At 41.6% G+C, this 17,882-nt stretch overlaps 1 protein-coding gene across 1 annotated transcript in view; it reads right to left on the bottom strand.

Annotated features, from left to right (window-relative positions):
- The window catches only part of SRD5A2 (steroid 5 alpha-reductase 2), a 66,564-nt gene extending 51,720 nt beyond the window's left edge, over positions 1-14,844 (bottom strand). The window contains exon 1 of the mRNA XM_049870465.1: positions 14,564-14,844. Within this exon, the coding sequence (XP_049726422.1) occupies positions 14,564-14,844 (281 nt within the window). The remainder of the gene's footprint in view (positions 1-14,563) is intronic.
- Positions 14,845-17,882: the final 3,038 nt, after the last annotated feature.

Here is a 17,882-nt window from a genome sequence, read left to right as displayed (position 1 = left end):
TCAACAAAATCTAAAGCACTGAGAGAATATAAAGCATCTTCTCTGATCACAACACCATAAAAATAGAAATTAACAACAGGAAAAGCAAGCAAAAAAAAAATCAAATACATGGAAACTGAACAACACCTTGTTTAAAAACAACAAGTAACAGAAGAAATCAAAGATGGAATTGAAAAAATTCTAGAAATAAATAAGAATAAAACACGTCATACCAAAACCTTTGGGACACAGCAAAGGCAGTCTTCAGAGGTCAATTTATAGCAATAGAGGCACAATAAAAAAAGAAAAGAAGAAAGGGTCAAAATAAAAACAGAAGCCCTACAGCTCTAACGAATAGAAAGAGAAAAGAAAAGGAAGCTCACAGCCACCAGAAGAAAGGAAATAATTAAAATCAGAGCAGAAATAAATGAAACACAGAAAAGAAAAACAATAGAAAGAATCAACAAAACCAAAAATTATTTCTTTGAGAGGATCAACAAAATCAACAAACCACTGGGCAAACTGACAACAGAAAAACAGAAGAGGATACAAATAACCCAAATAAGAAATGAAATGGGAGACATTACAACAGGCCCAACTGAAATAGAAAGGATCATAACAGAGTACTATGAAAAACTGTGCTCCAACAGATTTGAAAGCCTAGAGAAAATGGACAGATTTCTAGAAACGCACTAACAAGCCGAGGTCTAAAATCTGAACAGATCCGTAACCAAAAAAAAAAAAAAAAAACTCCCAACAACAACAAAAAAAACCCTGGTCCAGATGGCTTCACTGGAGAATTCTACCAAACATTCAAAGAAGAGCCAGCACCTGTGCTACTCAAACTATTTCAGAACATAGAAAAGGAAGAGATACTTCAAAATTCATCCTATGAACCCAGAATAACCCTGACGAAAAGCAGGAAAAACTCCAAAAATAAAAAAAAATCCCTCACGAATATAGATGCAAATATTCTCACCCAATTTCTAGCCAATAGAATTCAGCACCACATAAAAAAATAATACATCACGACCAAGTAGGATGCATACCAGGTATGCAAGGATGGTTCATCGTTAGAAAATCAAAGTAATCCACCACATATATAAAACAAAAGAATTACATGATCATCTCAATTGATGCAGAAAAGGCATTCAATAAATTCCAACACACATTCCTGCTAAAAACTCTCAATAAGATAGGAGGAAAAGGGAAATTCTCAACATAGTAAAAGGCATCTACACAAAACAAACAGCCAACATAATTCGCAATGGGAAGAGTCTGAAAACGTGCCCCCTGAGAACAGAAACAAGATAAAGATGAGCTTTGTCACCACTCCTATTTAACATTGTTCTGGAACCCCTAGCTAGAGCAATGAGTCAAGAAAAAGAAATAAAGGGTATCCAATTGGTAAGGAAGAAGTAAAACTATCTCTATTTGCAGATGATCTGATACTATATGTAGAGAACACTAAAGATGCCACAAGAAAACTACTGGAACTCAGCAGAGGAGCAAGATACAAGATAAACATACAAAAATTAGTTGGATTCCTATACACCAATAAAGAGAAATAAGAAAAGGAAACCAGGAAGCAATAGCATTTATAATACCCCCTAAAAAAATAAAATACTTAGGAATAAATCTAACCAGAGACATAAAGGACCTGTAAAAGAAATCTACAAAACAGTATTGCAAGAAACCACAAGAGACCTACATAAACGGAAAAACATACGAGGCTCATGGACAGGTAAACTCAACATTGTGAAAATGTCAATCCTACCCAAAAAGATCTACAAATACAATTCAATCCTGATACAAATATCAACAGTGTTATTTAACAAGATGGAATAACTAATCATTAACTTTATATGGAAAAGAAAGAAGCCCAGATAATAAAAGAATTATTGAAGAAAAAGAACTAAGTAGGAGGCCTCACACTACCTGACCTCAGAACATATTATAACAATTATGAGAGTCAAAATAGCCTGGTACTGGTACAACAACAGACAAATTGGCCAATAGAACAGAATCAAGAACCCAGATGTAAATCCATTTACTGACATCCAATTAATCTTTGACAGAGGCCCAAAGTCCAGTGAATAAGGAAAAGAAGTCTTTTTAACAAATGGTGCTGGTAAAACTGGATGTTCGTTTGTAAAAAAAAATGAAACAGGACCCATACCTCACACCATACACAAAAACTAATTCAAAATGATCAAAGACCTAAATATAAAACCAAAAGCTATAAAGATCATAGAAGAAAAAATAGGGTCAGCACTAGAGGTACTAATAGACGGTATAAACAGGATACAAACCATAATTAACAATACACAAACACCAGAAAATAAGCTAGATAACTGGATCTTTTAAAAATTAAACACATGCTCATCAAAACACTTCACCAAAAGAGTAAAAGGAGAACCTACAGACTAAGAAAAAACTTTTGGCTATGACATAGCTGACAAAGAGGTCTAATCTCTAAAATCTATAGGAAAATCCAACACCTCTACAATAAAAAGACAATCCAATTAAAAAATGGGCAAAGGATATGAACAAACACTTCACCAAAGAAGACATTCAGGCAGCTAACAGACACATGAGGAAATGCTCAAGATCACTAGCAATTAGGGAAATGCAAATCAAAACTACAATGAGATACCACCTTGCCCCGACATTATTGGCACAAATAAAAAAAAAAAAAAAACAGAAAATAACAGTTGTTGGAGAGGTTGTGGGGAGATTGGAACTCTAATGCTCTGCTGGTGGGAATACAAAATGACACAATCATTTTGGAAAATGACATGGAGCTTTCTTAAAAAGTTAAAAATAGAAATACCATACTATGCAGCAATCCCAGTCCTAGATATATATCCTAGAGAAAGAAGAGTCATCACACAAATAGACATATTCATACCCATGTTCACTGCAGTATTATTCACAATCTAAGAGCTCATCAACAATGAATGGATAAAAAAACTATGGTACATACACACAATGGAATACTACAAAACAATAAAGGACAATGATGAATCTGCAAAGCACCTCACTACATGGATGAATCTGGAGGGCATTATGCTGAGTGAAATAAGTCAATCACAAAAGGACAAATACTGTATGAGACCACTATTATAGAAACTCATGGAAAAGTTTACACACAAAACAAAACTAATCTTTGATGGTTACGAGGGCGGGGAGGGGTGGGAAGGGAAAAATACTAACTAGATAGTAGATAAGTGGTAACTTTGGTGAAGGGTAAGACAGTATGCAATATTGGGGAGCTCAGCACAATTTGACCAGGGCAAAGCCACAGAAACTTCACAGGCACATCCAAACACCCTGAGGGACCAAGCTACTGGGCTAAGGCCTGGGAACCATGGTCTTGAGGGACATCTATTTCAATTGGCATAAAATAGTCTATAAAGAAAATGTTCTATATTCTATTGTGGTGAGTGCCATCTGGGATCTTAAAAGCCTTTGAGCAACCGTCTAAGATATTTACTGGACCCATCCTGGCTGGAGCGAAGGAGAAAGAAGAAAACCAGAGACACAAGAGAAAGATTAATTCAAAGGACTAATGGACCACAACTACCACAACCTCCACCAGAGTGAGCCCAGATCATCTGTCTCGATGGTGCCTGGTTACCGCCACCAACTGCTCCGGCAGGGATCTCAATAGAGGGTCCCAGACAAAGCTGGAGAAAAACCTAGATCAAAATTCAAATTCACAAAAAGAAAAAAACAAAAGACCAGACTTACTGCTCTGACAGAGACTATAGCAACCCTGAGAGTATGGCCCTCAGACACCTTTTTAACTCAGTACTGAAGTCACTCCTGAGGTTCACTATCTAACCAAAGATTAGACAGGTCCATAAAGCAAACAATAACACACTTGAGGAACTTGCTTCTTAGTTCAATCATGTATACGAGACTAATGTGCACACCATCCCAAAAGCAAAGATGAGAAGGCAGGAAGCATAGAAAAACTGGATGAATGGAAACAGGAAACCTGGGGTGAATCTTGAAAATGTGATGCTGAGCAAAAGATGTCAGTCATAAAAGGACTAATATTGCATGATCTCACTTATATGATATAAGCAAATATATAGAAGTCAAAGACTATTTATTAGTGGTTAAAAAAAAAATGATCTCACTTATATGATATAAGCAAATATATAGAAGTCAAAGACTATTTATTAGTGGTTACCAGGGATGAAAGACAGGAGGAAAAGGGAATTTTTGCTTAGGGGACATTAAGTTTATATTAATGGTGGTGGAATAATTTGGAAAAGGATATCGAGAATGTTGCAAAACTTGAATGCAATCAATGTCACTGAATTATACACATAGAAATTGTTGAATTGACATGTTTTGTTGTGTATATTTTCACCACAAAAATGGCAGGGGGAGGAGGATTGGTCTATTTTCCTCACAGAAATTCCTAAGTCTTGACAATATGAAGCAAGTATAATGGAACAATTTTGAAAATGGTCCAAAACCTGGTTTAAGGCTTGGATAGTAGAACTGCATAGCATGGCATCAATAAAGAAGATGTTATGAATTAAAAAGTGGAGAGATTTTCCAATGCCAAGTATATGCAGTACAGGGAAATTTTGATGCATAGACCACCAAACAGGCCCCTTTCCCTGACTGAACATCACATTCCCACTCACCAGTCTGGGAATAGACAATGCTTTGCCACAACCAAGTGCCTGCCTTCCCAACCTCACTCCCACTCACCGCCACAAATGCTTCTGCATTGCAATTAGAGTGTAAAAAGTGCATGGGGGTAGTGTCTGACCTCCTCCAACTTCACAAGGTGAAAGGAGAATCAAGATCAGCAGCCCAAGGCTGATTCCTATGAGGTAGAGGCCAGACATGCCTCCTCTCTCTGCCATCTTTACCATTTCTGACACCAACCATCCCTCCCAAGCACTCTCTGTCTCTCTGCTGGATTTGATAATTCATTGCAATGGCCACACAGAACTCACAGACAATACTCTCAATTACGGGGTTTATTACGGAAGTAACAGGTTACAATTCACGTTCAGGAACACTCAGGATACAGTTCCTCCATCAGGACGGCCTCTCTCTGGCCCTAGGCCTCTACCTAAAGGCACTCAGCTTTCTCTCTCCATGAAATGGGGAGCCCATCTCGCCATCTCCTGCTGTCAGTTCTCTGCTGCCTGATCTCACTGCCTTCACTGTTACAGCTCTCTCTATATCTCTCTGTCTCTTGGTTTCAGGAGCTCCTGGATCCAAAGGACACGCTGTATCCTGGCTGTTCTTCCTTGATGGTGGTGGTAGAATCTTCTTTTTTCCCACCTCTGGGGTGGTTCATTTCAAGCCCAGCAGGATGGCAAAACTAACCAATCCCTTTAGCGGGCCACAACTACCCTATCACACAGTCCTGCCCAATCGCTTGGGTGGGAGTTACAAGATCATGGTTAGAAAGGCCACACAAAAGCAATCTATGGCACCACACAGAGAGACTGTGGTCACTTATGAAACGGTGCTAATAATAGAGACTGTCTCAGGGATAAAATGAGATAACCAGTGTAAAACACATAACACAATGCCTGGAACACCCGGAGCACAATAAATATTGGTTTCTCCTTCCATTTTGCCTCTCCCATAACCAAATAGAAGGCAATTTGCACTGCTAGCCCCAGTTCAGAGGTTTTTAAAATTTAGGGCTCCAATGTTGAGCTGAGTTCTCATTAAGAGCTCCTGGGTGAGCATAGCAACTTTTCAAAGAACTCCAGTTCAAACTTTTATGTCCCCATTACCGTACATGGCAGGGAGTCAAAAAGAAGAATGGGAAGTGCCCCAGGTTCCAGAACCAAGTTGCCAAGCTCTGGCAAAAATCAATACATAGACAACTTTTGTATTCTATTAGGGAAAAACATCTGTGTTGCCCCTCTGGCTTTTTCAGGGACCTCCATTAGAGTATACTTCTTGGCCTTTCTGCTGTTCTGCACCCATTCCTTCCCATAGAAAGAGAAGTGAATCATATGATTGATAAATTTGAGAGCAGCACTTCTCAAAGGGTGTGTACCTCTCAGCCCTTCTTTCATTCTGCTGGCTTTTCAGAACAGACACAATTGGGTTGTACAGCCATGCTTATTGCTGAGTATTTTTGAGGTACAGTGTGAGGAGGTCCACATGACCTAGAATCTAAGTCACATTCCACCAAACCAGCTTTACCAGGAATAAGAATGGTAATTTGTATTTGCCTGATTCTTGTTTCTGTTTCTCAGTTGGTTCTGAACTTGATTGGTTCCTAACCTGGGTTAGAAAGAGGCGTGCCATATATTGGGACCCCTTCAAGCCTCACCATGGTATCCCATCTGCCTTATATCCCAGCACAGTCCCTCCCATGCACACTCAAACACAGATAGACATCGGTGTGTTTAACGGCATGACTGTGGCATCCCTCAGGCACATATCCCCCAAAATTTGTATTTTCCCATCTGTTCCAGGCCTGACATTGCCACCACCCAACTATCATACTAGAAAAGAGTGATAGGCATACAATGATGGTTCCTTTCTGCCTTCTTCCTGAAGGGCAAGCACCGGGTATTGTACTTCTTTTCTTTCTCCCACAGGACTAGCATAGCTCTCAGCATGTGGAACTCTGACTAAAGAATCAGGTGACCTGGGTTGAAATCCTGCTCTCCGCCTTCGTTATCATGTGACTTGATACATGTTACATCACCAGTTTGGATCTCTGTTTTCTTATCTTTTTTTCTTCTTTTAAAAGACACACTTAATTAAATTAAAAATGAGGAAGAAGTCAGTTCGTCAATGTTGTAAAAGTGAAATGGTCAAGATTGCTAAAGCTTGTTTACATTTTTGACAAAGAGTTATATATTTTATCAGATGTGTTTATGATGTCATCCACTTTAGAATGTGAACTCCAAGACTCCTACTATTTCCCATAAGGTTTCAAATAAACGATTTGGAACACAAGGCTATTCATAAAATGATGTTTACTAACATATTCTTACTTGAATGTAGCAGAAATTTTCTAAAATATGCCCACTGTTTTGCCGTAGAATTTAATATAAATTTTTATTATAGACAAAATTACCAGGATATTGAATATAAACTATACCGCTCATGGTATTCTAAATCAAGAGTTGGCAAACTACAGCTCACAAGTCAAATCTGGCCCATTGCTTGTTTCTGTAAATAAAATTTTATTGGAACACAAACACATTCATTTGTTAACATATTGTCCGTACCTGCTCTCATCATGCTACAGCAGCAGAGTGGAGGAGTCAAAACAGAGACTATATGGCTGTAAAATCTAAAATATTTACTATCTGATTTTTTACAGAATAAGTTTGCTGACCCCTATGCTAAAAAATCCTTCAGTTAATCTTGTTGTTATTGCTGTTGTTAGGTGCTGTGCTGTAGAGCCAGTTCCTACTCATAGTGACCCCGTGCATAACAGAACGGAACAGTGCCCAGTTCTCATAATCATTGTTATGTTTGAGACCATTGTTGCAGCCACTGTGTCAATCCATCTCGTCAAGTTTGTTTTCTTTTTCACTGACCCATTTCTCTACCAAGCATGATGTCTTTCTTCAAGGTCTGGTCCTTCCTGATGACATATCCAGAGTACATGAAGTCTCACCTTCCTCATCACTAAGCATTCTGGATGTACTTCTTACAAGACAGATTTGTTCGTTCTTTTGGCCATCCATGGTATATTCAATATTCTTTGCCAACACCATAATTCAAATGCATCAATTCTCCAATCGTCCTTATTCATTGTAAAGCTTTCACATGCAGTTAATCTTAACTGATCAAAATTAGACCTCATGAATGTCCGTAACACACGATTACGTGACCACAAGAATGTTACTTAAGTGGCCACAAGAATGTTACTTATCCTCTCTAGGCCTCTTTTCTAATCTGTAAGAGGAGAGATTTGTCTAGTTTGTTTTCAACATTGTTATTAATTATCATTCTGATTCTCGGTCAATGAGTACTTTCCTTAGTGAGGTTCGATTACTTCTGAATATTTGAGACATCTGCACTGAAGATAAGTCGATTTGTGGAATAGCATCCAGGACACCATACATGAAGAAAGCAAGAGGTCATTAAAGACAAGAAAGAAAGAAAAGACTAAAATTGATGTCAGAAGAGGCTCTGAAACTTTCTTTTGAACATCTAGCAGCTAAAGGAAATGGAAGAAATGATGAAGCAAAAGAGCTAAACAGAAGATTTCAAAGGGCAGCTTGAGAAAACAAAGTATTATAATGAACTGTTCAAAGACCTGGAGTTAGAAAACCAAAAGGGAAGAACACTCCTGGAATTTTTCAAATGGAAAGAACTGAAGAAAAAATCCAAGCTTCAATTTGCAATACTGAAGGATTCTATGAACTACTCTTGATGGACTCAGAAAGATTTAAAAGAAAATGAGAGAAATACACAGAGTCACTATACCAAAAAGAATCAGTCGATGTTCAGTCATTTCAGGAGGTAGCATATGATCAATAACCAATGGTACTTAAGGAAGAAGTATAAGCTACACTGAAGTCATTGGTGAAAAACAAGGTCCAGGAATTGACGGAATACCAATTGAGATGGCTCAACAGATTGATGCAGCACTGGAGGTGCTCACTTGTTTAAGCCAGGAAATTACTGGAAAAGATTCATATTTGTGCACATTCTGAAGAGGGATCCAAGAGAATGTGGAAATTACCAAACAATATCATTAATATCATATGTGAGTAAATTTCCTGAAGGTCATTACAGCAGTACATCAACAGGGAACTGCCAGAAATTCAAGCCAGCTTCAGAAGAAGATGTGGAATGAGAGATATCATTGCTAATGTCAGATGGATCTTGGTTGAAAGCAAAGGATACCATAAAGATGTTTACGTGTGCTTTATTGACTATGCAAAGGCTTTCAACTTCGTGAATCATAACAAATTATGGATGACATTGCGAAGAATGGGAATTCCAGAACACTTAATTGTGCTCAAGGAGAACCTATACATAAACCAGGAGGCAATCATTTGAAATGGTTTAAAACCAGGGAAGGTGTGTGTCTGGGCTGTATCATTTCCCCATACTTATTCAATTTGCATGCTGAGCAAATAATCTGAGAAGCTGGACTATATGAAGAAGAACGTGGCACAAATATTGATGGAAGATTCATTAACAACCTGCTATACACAGATGACAGAGCCTTGTTGCTGAAAGTGAAGGGGACTTGAAAGCACTTACTGATGAAGATCAAAAATCGCAGCCTTCAATATGGATTACACCTCAATATAAAGAAAACCAAAACCCTCACAGCTGGACCAATAAACAACATCACGATAATCAGAGAAAATATTGAAGTTGTCAAGCATTTCCCTTTACTTGGATCCATAATCAACACCCATGGAAGCAGCAGTCAGGAAATCAAACGATATATCGCATTGGGCAAACCTGCTGCAAAAGACTTCTTTAAAGGTCTTTAAAGCAAAGACGTCACTTTGAGGATTAAAGTGCACCTGATCCAAGCCATGGTACTTTCAATTGTCTCATATTCAAGCAAAAGCTGGACAATGACAAAAGGAAGATGGAGAAGAACTGATGGCTTTGAATTACGGTGTTGGCAAAGAATACTGAATATACCATGAGCTGCCAGAAGAATGAACAAGCCTGTCTTGGAAGAAGTAGAGCCAGAGTGCCCCTTACAAGTGAGGATGGTGAGACTTCGTCTCATGTACTTTGCACATGTTATCAGGAGGGACCATTTCCTGAAGAAGGACATCATGCTTGGTAAAGAAGAAGGTCAGCGAAAAAGATGTAGACCTTTGACAAGAAGAATTGACACAGTGGTTGTAACAATGGCCTTAAAACACAGCAACAATTGTGAGCATGGTGTAGGACGGGGCAGTGTTTCATTCTGTTACATATAGGGTCCCTATGAGTCGGAACAGACTCAGTGGCACATAACGACAACAGCAGCCCGTATGAGCTAGAAGCAGCTTTGGCAAGGGCCTATCAGGAGACTCAAGTTTCAGTTCTAGCTTTGTCCCCAACTGACTCAGCCTCTCGGTGCTTCACTTCTGTAAAATGAGGAGGCTAGACAGATGAGGTCTGAGTTTCCTTAGAACATATCATTTTGATCCAGTGCGTGAAGTGCTTCTTGGAAGGCCACAGTGGCTGCTATGAAAATCCAAGGAAAACATCACACCTGGATTAAAGCGGAGAAGGCACTCAGAAAAAACTTCTTGGAGGAAGTGATGCCTGACCTGAAACTTTTGTGGAAGAATTCATGCTGCTGATAAACAGATTGACCAATAAAGCAAAAAAGCACCCTATTGAGACTATAATTTCATTCAGGTGATTAGGAAAACATCTTTTGCTTTAGCATCTAAACCCCAGGAGAGATTTCTCTAAATTCAAACAGATTCTAATGTGTGCATTACACTCTGTTTCTGGGTGCATTTCATGGTACAGAGTCCAGCAACTTTTCACAACATAGTTGCATTTTTTGAAAACATGCTTTTTTTTTGTTTTTTATCCCATTGTCAAGGTAACCTGCAAGTCTTGAAAAAAGACTTTGTCTTCCACAGACAGAGGTGGTATGACAGTCATTGCATAAAGCACCAAGACTTCATGAAAAGCTGGAGATCAATCAGAAAGTGTGGTCGAAGGACCATTTCAGGGCTGTGGTCAAGGTCAACAAGAGGTGACATAAACATGGACTTCAAACAACTTTGGCAGTAGGATTAGGCAACATGCTTAGGCAGCATTTTCATGTGGAACATCCACAACAATAGAGTCTGAAGGGAGATGAACCATCCCAGTTGACCTAGCCATGCAACCTCAGCACTAATGATTCCTAAATAATCTCTGTTGTTGTTTTTGTCAGCTGCTGTAGACTCAGCCCCAAATTCATGGCAATCCCATGTGCAATGGAAAAAATAGTGCCCAGTCCTGCACCAACTCCATGATCTTTGCAGATCAGACCATTGTCTTACCTGTTAATTCCTGTAATGCCTGTATGATACTGGAAGTTGAATTCACTCATGCACTCACCAAAGTTTAGTAAATGACAGCTATGTTCCAGCACATTTCTAGGTATGGGGGATAAAGCCATGAAAGTACTAGACAAAAGCCCCTGCCCTCCTGAAATTTACATTCTGCTGCATCATCCTTTAACCGAGAAAAGTGCAATGAGTTTTAACTTCTATCCAATGGGATATATTGCTATTCTGAACAGATCCCAAGGGACATTTTGCAAAAGAGTCTAACCCAAACTGAGCCATCTTTCCTCCTGAGCTTTTGTTCTTCCATCTTATTCTCTGTGTCATAGCACTGCTCAGGACAGAATAAAGCCAGGACAGTTTGATGCCAAATGACTCCTGAGACCTCAAAGCAGATATGTATCAAGATCCTAAAAAACTCTCATAGCCTTTGACCCACTCCCAGGAATCTTGACTAAGAAAATAGTCCTAACTTCTGAAGAGTATTTAGGTGCAAAAATGTGCATCATGGTTTTATTTAACCTGGCCAAAAAAAAAAAAGAAAACAAATGTCAAACTATAAATTGATGGATAAGTAAATTATTGGCTTTACAAAAGATGAAATAATAGACAGCCATTAAAATGATGTATACAAGATTCTATGATATAGTGAGAAAATACTTATGATACAATGTTCCATGAGGGAGAACTGGGTTTGACTCCCAGCCAATGCTCAGTCAACACCTGTCTGTCCGTGGAGAGTTGCACGTAGCTATGATGCTGAACAGGCTTTGATGGAATTCCAGGCCAAGACAGTCTAGGAAGAAAGACCTGGCTATCTACTTTTGAAAAATCAGCCAATGAAAACCCTACGGATCACTACAGTCCAATCTGCAACTGCTCAATTGGATGGGGCAGAACCAGGCAGCAGTTTTGTCACATTGTGCATGGAGTCATGATGAGCATGGGGTCATGGTGAGCTAACAGTAGTCATGCAAAACGAAAATGAAAAATTATAGATTCAATATAACCAGCGTGTGTAAAAAATCTACCATGAAGAATAAAAGGCTTGAGGGAAATATTCCAAAACATTAACAGTTAATATACTTAGGTGTTGAAACTATGGGCATTTTTCTACTTTCTAGTTTCCATTTCTTCTTTAGTAAACTAGCATTATTTTTGTACTAAAAAATAATCTTAAGCCTAAACATAGTTTTTAAAAGGCAAGGAAGAGGTAGCAAGAACTAGTATAATGCAGTGTAACCTCATAGCGAAGAGCCTGAGCTCTAGATGCAAATGCCTGGGTTAGAATATTGACTCCCCAACTTTCTAGCTGTCTGAACTTGGGCAAGTTATTTAACCTTTCCTTACTCCATCTTCCCACCTGTAAAATGGGAGTGATAATAGTGTTACCAAAATGGGTTGGTATGAGGACTACTGGGTAACTCAGTAGAGTGATTAGCACAGAGCCGAATACCTAGTAAGCACTTGATAAGTGATATTATATCCAACACTCCATCAGCCTCAAGAAAAGAGACCAAATAAGGAGAAAGTAAGCAAACATCACATCCTGATGCCTCAGGAACAGGTAACTCAGAGTTGTGCTTTCAGTGGGCAATTTTCCCTCAAGTAGAATCAATCCCAATATCCTTTACTAATATTTTTAAATTTTCCCCTGAAAATGGAAAGTATGTAGACATTCATTTATGGATAATTTCTGAACGTACTGGTCATAATTTATTGTGCAAAGTGCCTTTGGTTGTAAAAACTAATCTAACAATTATGTTAATAGGATTGTCAAAAAACACCAATCACTACTTTAAGATGAAATGCCCTCACAAAGATATGGTTTATGGTGCTAACAGGCAGTAGTTCATTTGAAAATAAAAATAACTGATACAATCATATTTTTCTGTCAAATGTTTGTTTCAACAACAATGAAATCAAAAGCTGATCTCTTCTACTGCACCCATGATTCTTCTTTCTGCACAAATTATACCATCTAAATCTAAGTAAAATAAAGCGACTGATAACTAGGCCTGCTCTTCTCCAGAATTGTTTTTTAGCAAATATCTGTTGAAAAGACACCCATTTCTGAAATTTATTTCTTTAGGGAAAGATAGGTCATAATTTGTGTCTCTGACACCCTCTCTCTCCCAAAATGAGACTTCAAATTCTCCTGATGACAGAAAGACGATTATGTCTTTCAGCTTCCTAGGACAGTTTTTATCCTAGTTTTGAATCTAAATTTTCTTAATCATTTGACCCTAGAAATTCTGTTCTTAGAACTCTGCTTCTGTTCAACTTCTTTTTGGTTTTGGCAACCTTTCTCTTTTAGTAGACTCTGTTCTCTCCCTGTGTGGAGAATCCACCTACTTAATATACTGGAAAGGTCCTGAACCCCAGAGTCTCACAGCCTTGGATTTGAATCTTGCTGGGCACTGACTAACTGTATCCTCTTCATTCAGTCATATAACCTTACTTGGCTTCGGTTTCTTTGTTTTTAAAGGAATAACGTAGTTGAATGGGACTCCTAGCTTCCCTGCAAGACAGAGTAGAATTGCCCAATAGGGTTTCCAAGGAGCGGCTGTTGGATTCAAACTCCTAGACCATTAGGTTAGCAGCCGAACTCTTAACCACTATGTCACCAGGGCTCGTACAAGGTTCAAACGAGAGAAGAAGCTAAATGAGACAGAAAAACAAAAACATTATGTTCAAGTCAGTTCTGACTTAATGGAGACCCTATAGATGATAACTATTGAGGGTGGTGGGCAATTTAATAAAATGTTGTTTCCTTCCTCTTTTCCCTGTGGGTCTTTATCAGGGTCCTGCAGTTTTCTCCAAATCCTGATAACCTTTGGTTTCCTTCCTGTCTTTGGTTCCTAGACTATAAGGCACAGTTCTACTGAATTTGGAATTTTTTATTTAGAATAGAATTTAGCTCTACATTAACTTTGACCGCCTCACAATTCAAATCCAGGGGAACTGGAAAGGCAGGTAAACTGATGATGAGCTCCAACCCGTTTGGGTGGGCTCTGAGAAGGGAGGCCCTCGCTTGGCGGAGAGGTGGGTCTCTATGAAGTACTGGTCTGGTCTGTGCCCACCTCCCTCCTCAGATCCCCAAGGACTAAGTTGATCAGTCCCTCTGTCTGAGTCGAGTTTCCTCCGGGAGTTGCCAACACTCAGGCTTTCCCAAGATCCTGGAATCAGCCCACCCCTAGCCTGCAAGGGAAAGGCAAAGAAAGGAAAAGAAGGCGGGGACGTGAGACACCACAGTTGACTGTGGACTGCGCACAGTTCGAGAAGAGAAAAACCGAGCCAATAGCCCTGCCCAACCTGAGCTTTCCAGCTCGCCTCCCGCTCCCGTTTGGCCCCTTCCCCGCGAGCCGATGATTTGGAGCAGGCCAGAGAAGCGAAGGAGTGAAGGCGGCGTTCGCCCTGTGGCAGCTTCCCGACCTGCCGGTGTCGGACCCGCACCCCGGCTCCTGTCAGGTGCTCTCGGCTATGCGCAGCCACCGGCCCTGCACCCTGGGCGCTCCCTGCATGCACCTGGACACCAATGCCCGAAGCCACGGTGCGGCTCGCTCCGCGCCCGCAGAGGAAAGCTCTACCTGTGGAAGTAATGTGCGCAGAAGAGGCCCAGAAGCACGGTCCCAGGAGTGCCGAAGAGAGTGCAAGGCTGCCGGGCGAGGATCCCCGCGGGCACCACGAAGGAGGGCAGTTCCTGCAGGAACCAGGCAGCACGGGCCGGCAGACGGGTACCCACCGGCATCAGGCTTTCCAAGTACTTCCCGTAGCCCGCTGGCTCCGCGAAGTACAGGACCAGTGCTCCCAGGGCGGCCAAAGAGGCGCTGCCTGCCAGCACCGGGCTCTGCTGACACCAAACCTGCATCGCGCTGCGCTCCTCGCCGGTTGCCGCCACCCGCTCTGAGGAGATCGAGGTCTCTACGGCCCCTTTATGGAGCGCAAGACACCACCCTGTGTCCGCCCCTTCGGCCTTGGCTCCCGCCCCTCCATCCTGCCTCCCACCTCTGGGGGGCCAGCCGGCAGTGATGTCCCTTATGCAGGGCTGGCGCTTCGGGAGGTGATGTCCCTTATGCAAGGCGGAGAGAAGGTGAAGGCGGTCGGGTACCAAAAACTTGTTCAGGGCCCAAGCGCCTTAACCGGACCATACCCCTGCCTTGCCTCCACCCGCGGGGCCACCCTGTGTCCCGCCTTCCACCGGTTCTCCCCTTTAGGATGCCCCTCGGTGATTTGTTCCTTGTCTATCAACCTTTGGTGCTGCAACTTCTGGAACTAAAAAATACGGAGAGAAAACTACAGGGAAGATTTAGCTGTGGCCGTTCTTCCGCCCCAACACACACTCTCTGGGCAGTCGCCAAGCAGCCCCCTCCCTCGACCCACCCCAAGTCAAGATCTCTCCACCACCACCACCACCACCCCCCATTCTCTACCTGCCTCCACTCTCTGCCCTTTCCCACCCAACCCTGCATCTTTCCTTGGACCCTAGCCCACTTCAAAGTCTGCCGGCCCCCCTGCTCTGGGTCTCCGCATTCCTTCGCCACTCTCAGTCTCAGGGTCAGCTCTGCTCACCACACCCCCGAGGCAGAGATCAGCCTGTCTCCCATCCCTAATTCCCCGCTATTTCTCTACACCCCTGCTCTATCTGGGCCAAAGAGCGCGTCGGCGGCGGCGCGGTGACCCGAGCGCACAGAATGTAGCCACCCGCAATAACCCTGTCGGTCCGCCTAGACTCCCCTACTTCCTGGGACTCCGAGAGCTGGCTCAGACTGAGGCTAAAGTCTAAGGCTTCTCCCACTGGACGCTCCCTCCCAGGGCTCAAGCGGTTGAGCCGGCTTCCAAATGGCGGTGCCATTGGAGACATGGCAGTGCTCTGAACTACTCTCCAGGCTCTCGAACACCCAGATGTGGTTCTTCCTCTTCCTTCTATTTGCCTCTCTTCTACTGTCCACTGACTCTCTCTTATCCCGTTCATTGTATCTTCTTCTCTTATCTGACTCATCATCCAGACATCCTTGGCTCCCCTCCTCCTCTGTTTTGTGCACCTTCTTTTTCTCTCCCTTCTTTCTTTGAACTGACTTCTTCCTTCCGGGTTGACCTCCTCTTCCCACTTGCTGTTTTCCTTCTTCCACCTTCTTGTGCTACCGTTCTTGATAGCCTTACCCCTCTTTATTTTCTCCTCTGGCTCCCACTTTAGGCTCATGGTTCTCCACCCCCCTTAACTGTGGCAGTTATTCATCCTTCCATTTTAGCTCCAACCCACTGCCTCTCAGGAGCCTTGCTCAGTATTTTCCCATTCACTCCTGCCCTGTGGTAAGACTGTTTAAGGAAAGGCTGACTCCACCATCCAGTCCAGTTTGGAGCTATTTCCACAGTCCTGAGACACATGACTTGTATATGGTAATGCTTTATTGCTACAGGGCACTCTTTGCTTGCTGACCAAGAGGTATCTATTATTTCCCTGTTGGATTAAAAATTAAATGGTAATCATGTTTCAGTTTTTAACTGATCACTACATAGGAGTGGAGGTGAAGATAAATGAGTTCAGTTTTTGGTAAGGTTAAATTTGAGGTCATTGAAGGGCATCTAAGTGGAGATGTCCAGAAGGGAGAAAATGCAGATCTGAAGCTCAGGTCTTGGCTGGAGATCCAGATTTGGACATCCTCCACAGGCAAATAGTAACTAAACTTTGGGACTGGACTTGTAAAGTGTAATGTAGGCTATGATCCCCAGTATTGTGTAATTGTCTTCCATTTTGTGATCTGATGTAATTGTCCCCCATTTTGTGGTATTGTGTAATTATTCTCCTTTTTGTGTTGTAAACCCTAAACCTCTATATGTTAATGAGGCAGGATTAGTGTGGGGTATATCTTGAATCGCACCCTTACTAAAGTACACAAGTATCTGATGTAGAGGGAGTTTCCTTGAGGGTGTGACCTACATCCATTTATCTTCACCTCTACCCCACCCACATCCAAATCCTCTTTCTGTGTCCCTCATTATTAGCTATACTCTACCCTCAATAGTCATAGCCTCCATGAGAAGCTAGCTTGTAGACTCTTAGGAAACTACAGATTACATGATGTTATCCAGCATCAAGAGAATGAGCAGTGAGACACTTAAACCTAACTCAACGAAATAACTTTATTTTTAATGAAATTTCTCCTGTCTCAAAACTCTCATCTTCTTCCTCCTAACTTTGCCCAATTTTGGTCCTTGTCTCAGTTTCCTAGGACTGCTGTACTAAAAATACCACAAGTGAGAGTGGCTTTAAGGAACAGAAATTTATTTTCTCCCAGGAGGCGAGTTCAGGACATCAGCAGGGCTAGACTGTCCTTCTCTGTGGGCTCTAGAGGAAGATTCTTGTCTCTTTCTGCTTCTGTATCACTTTCTTGGCATTTCTTGGCATTCCTTTGCTGCTTGTGGTGTATCTTCATGTGGCATCTGTCTTCCTCTGTGTGTGTCTGTGTCTATTCTTGTCTTTTTATAAGACATCACTCAGAAAGGATTAGACTTAGGACAACCCTACTCTAGTATCATTAACATAACGAAAAATCCTTATTTCCAAACAGGGTCATACTTCAGCATAACTTTTGGGGGGACACAATTCAGTCCATAACAATTCTCATTATCTTTTTTCTACTATTGTGCCAGTTAGCTCTTGCTGCATAATCCATGAAACCTGTTGCCTTAGAGTGGACCCTGTAGGACAGAGTAGAACTGCCCATAGGGTTTCCCAGGAATGGCTGGTGGATTCAAACCATTGACCTTTTGGTTAGCTGTCTGAGCTCTTACCAAAAACTTATTCAGGGCCCACATACCCCTGCCTTGCCTCCACCCGCAGAGCCACCCTGTGCCCTGCCTTTTACCAGTTCTCCCCCTTAGGATGCCCCTTGATGATTTGTTCCT

The sequence above is a fragment of the Elephas maximus genome, chromosome 26 (assembly GCF_024166365.1).
Source record: "Elephas maximus indicus isolate mEleMax1 chromosome 26, mEleMax1 primary haplotype, whole genome shotgun sequence".
Taxonomy (NCBI): Eukaryota; Metazoa; Chordata; class Mammalia; order Proboscidea; family Elephantidae; genus Elephas; species Elephas maximus.
Note: the sequence above shows the minus strand (reverse complement) of the source record. Positions and strands in the feature narration are given on the sequence as shown.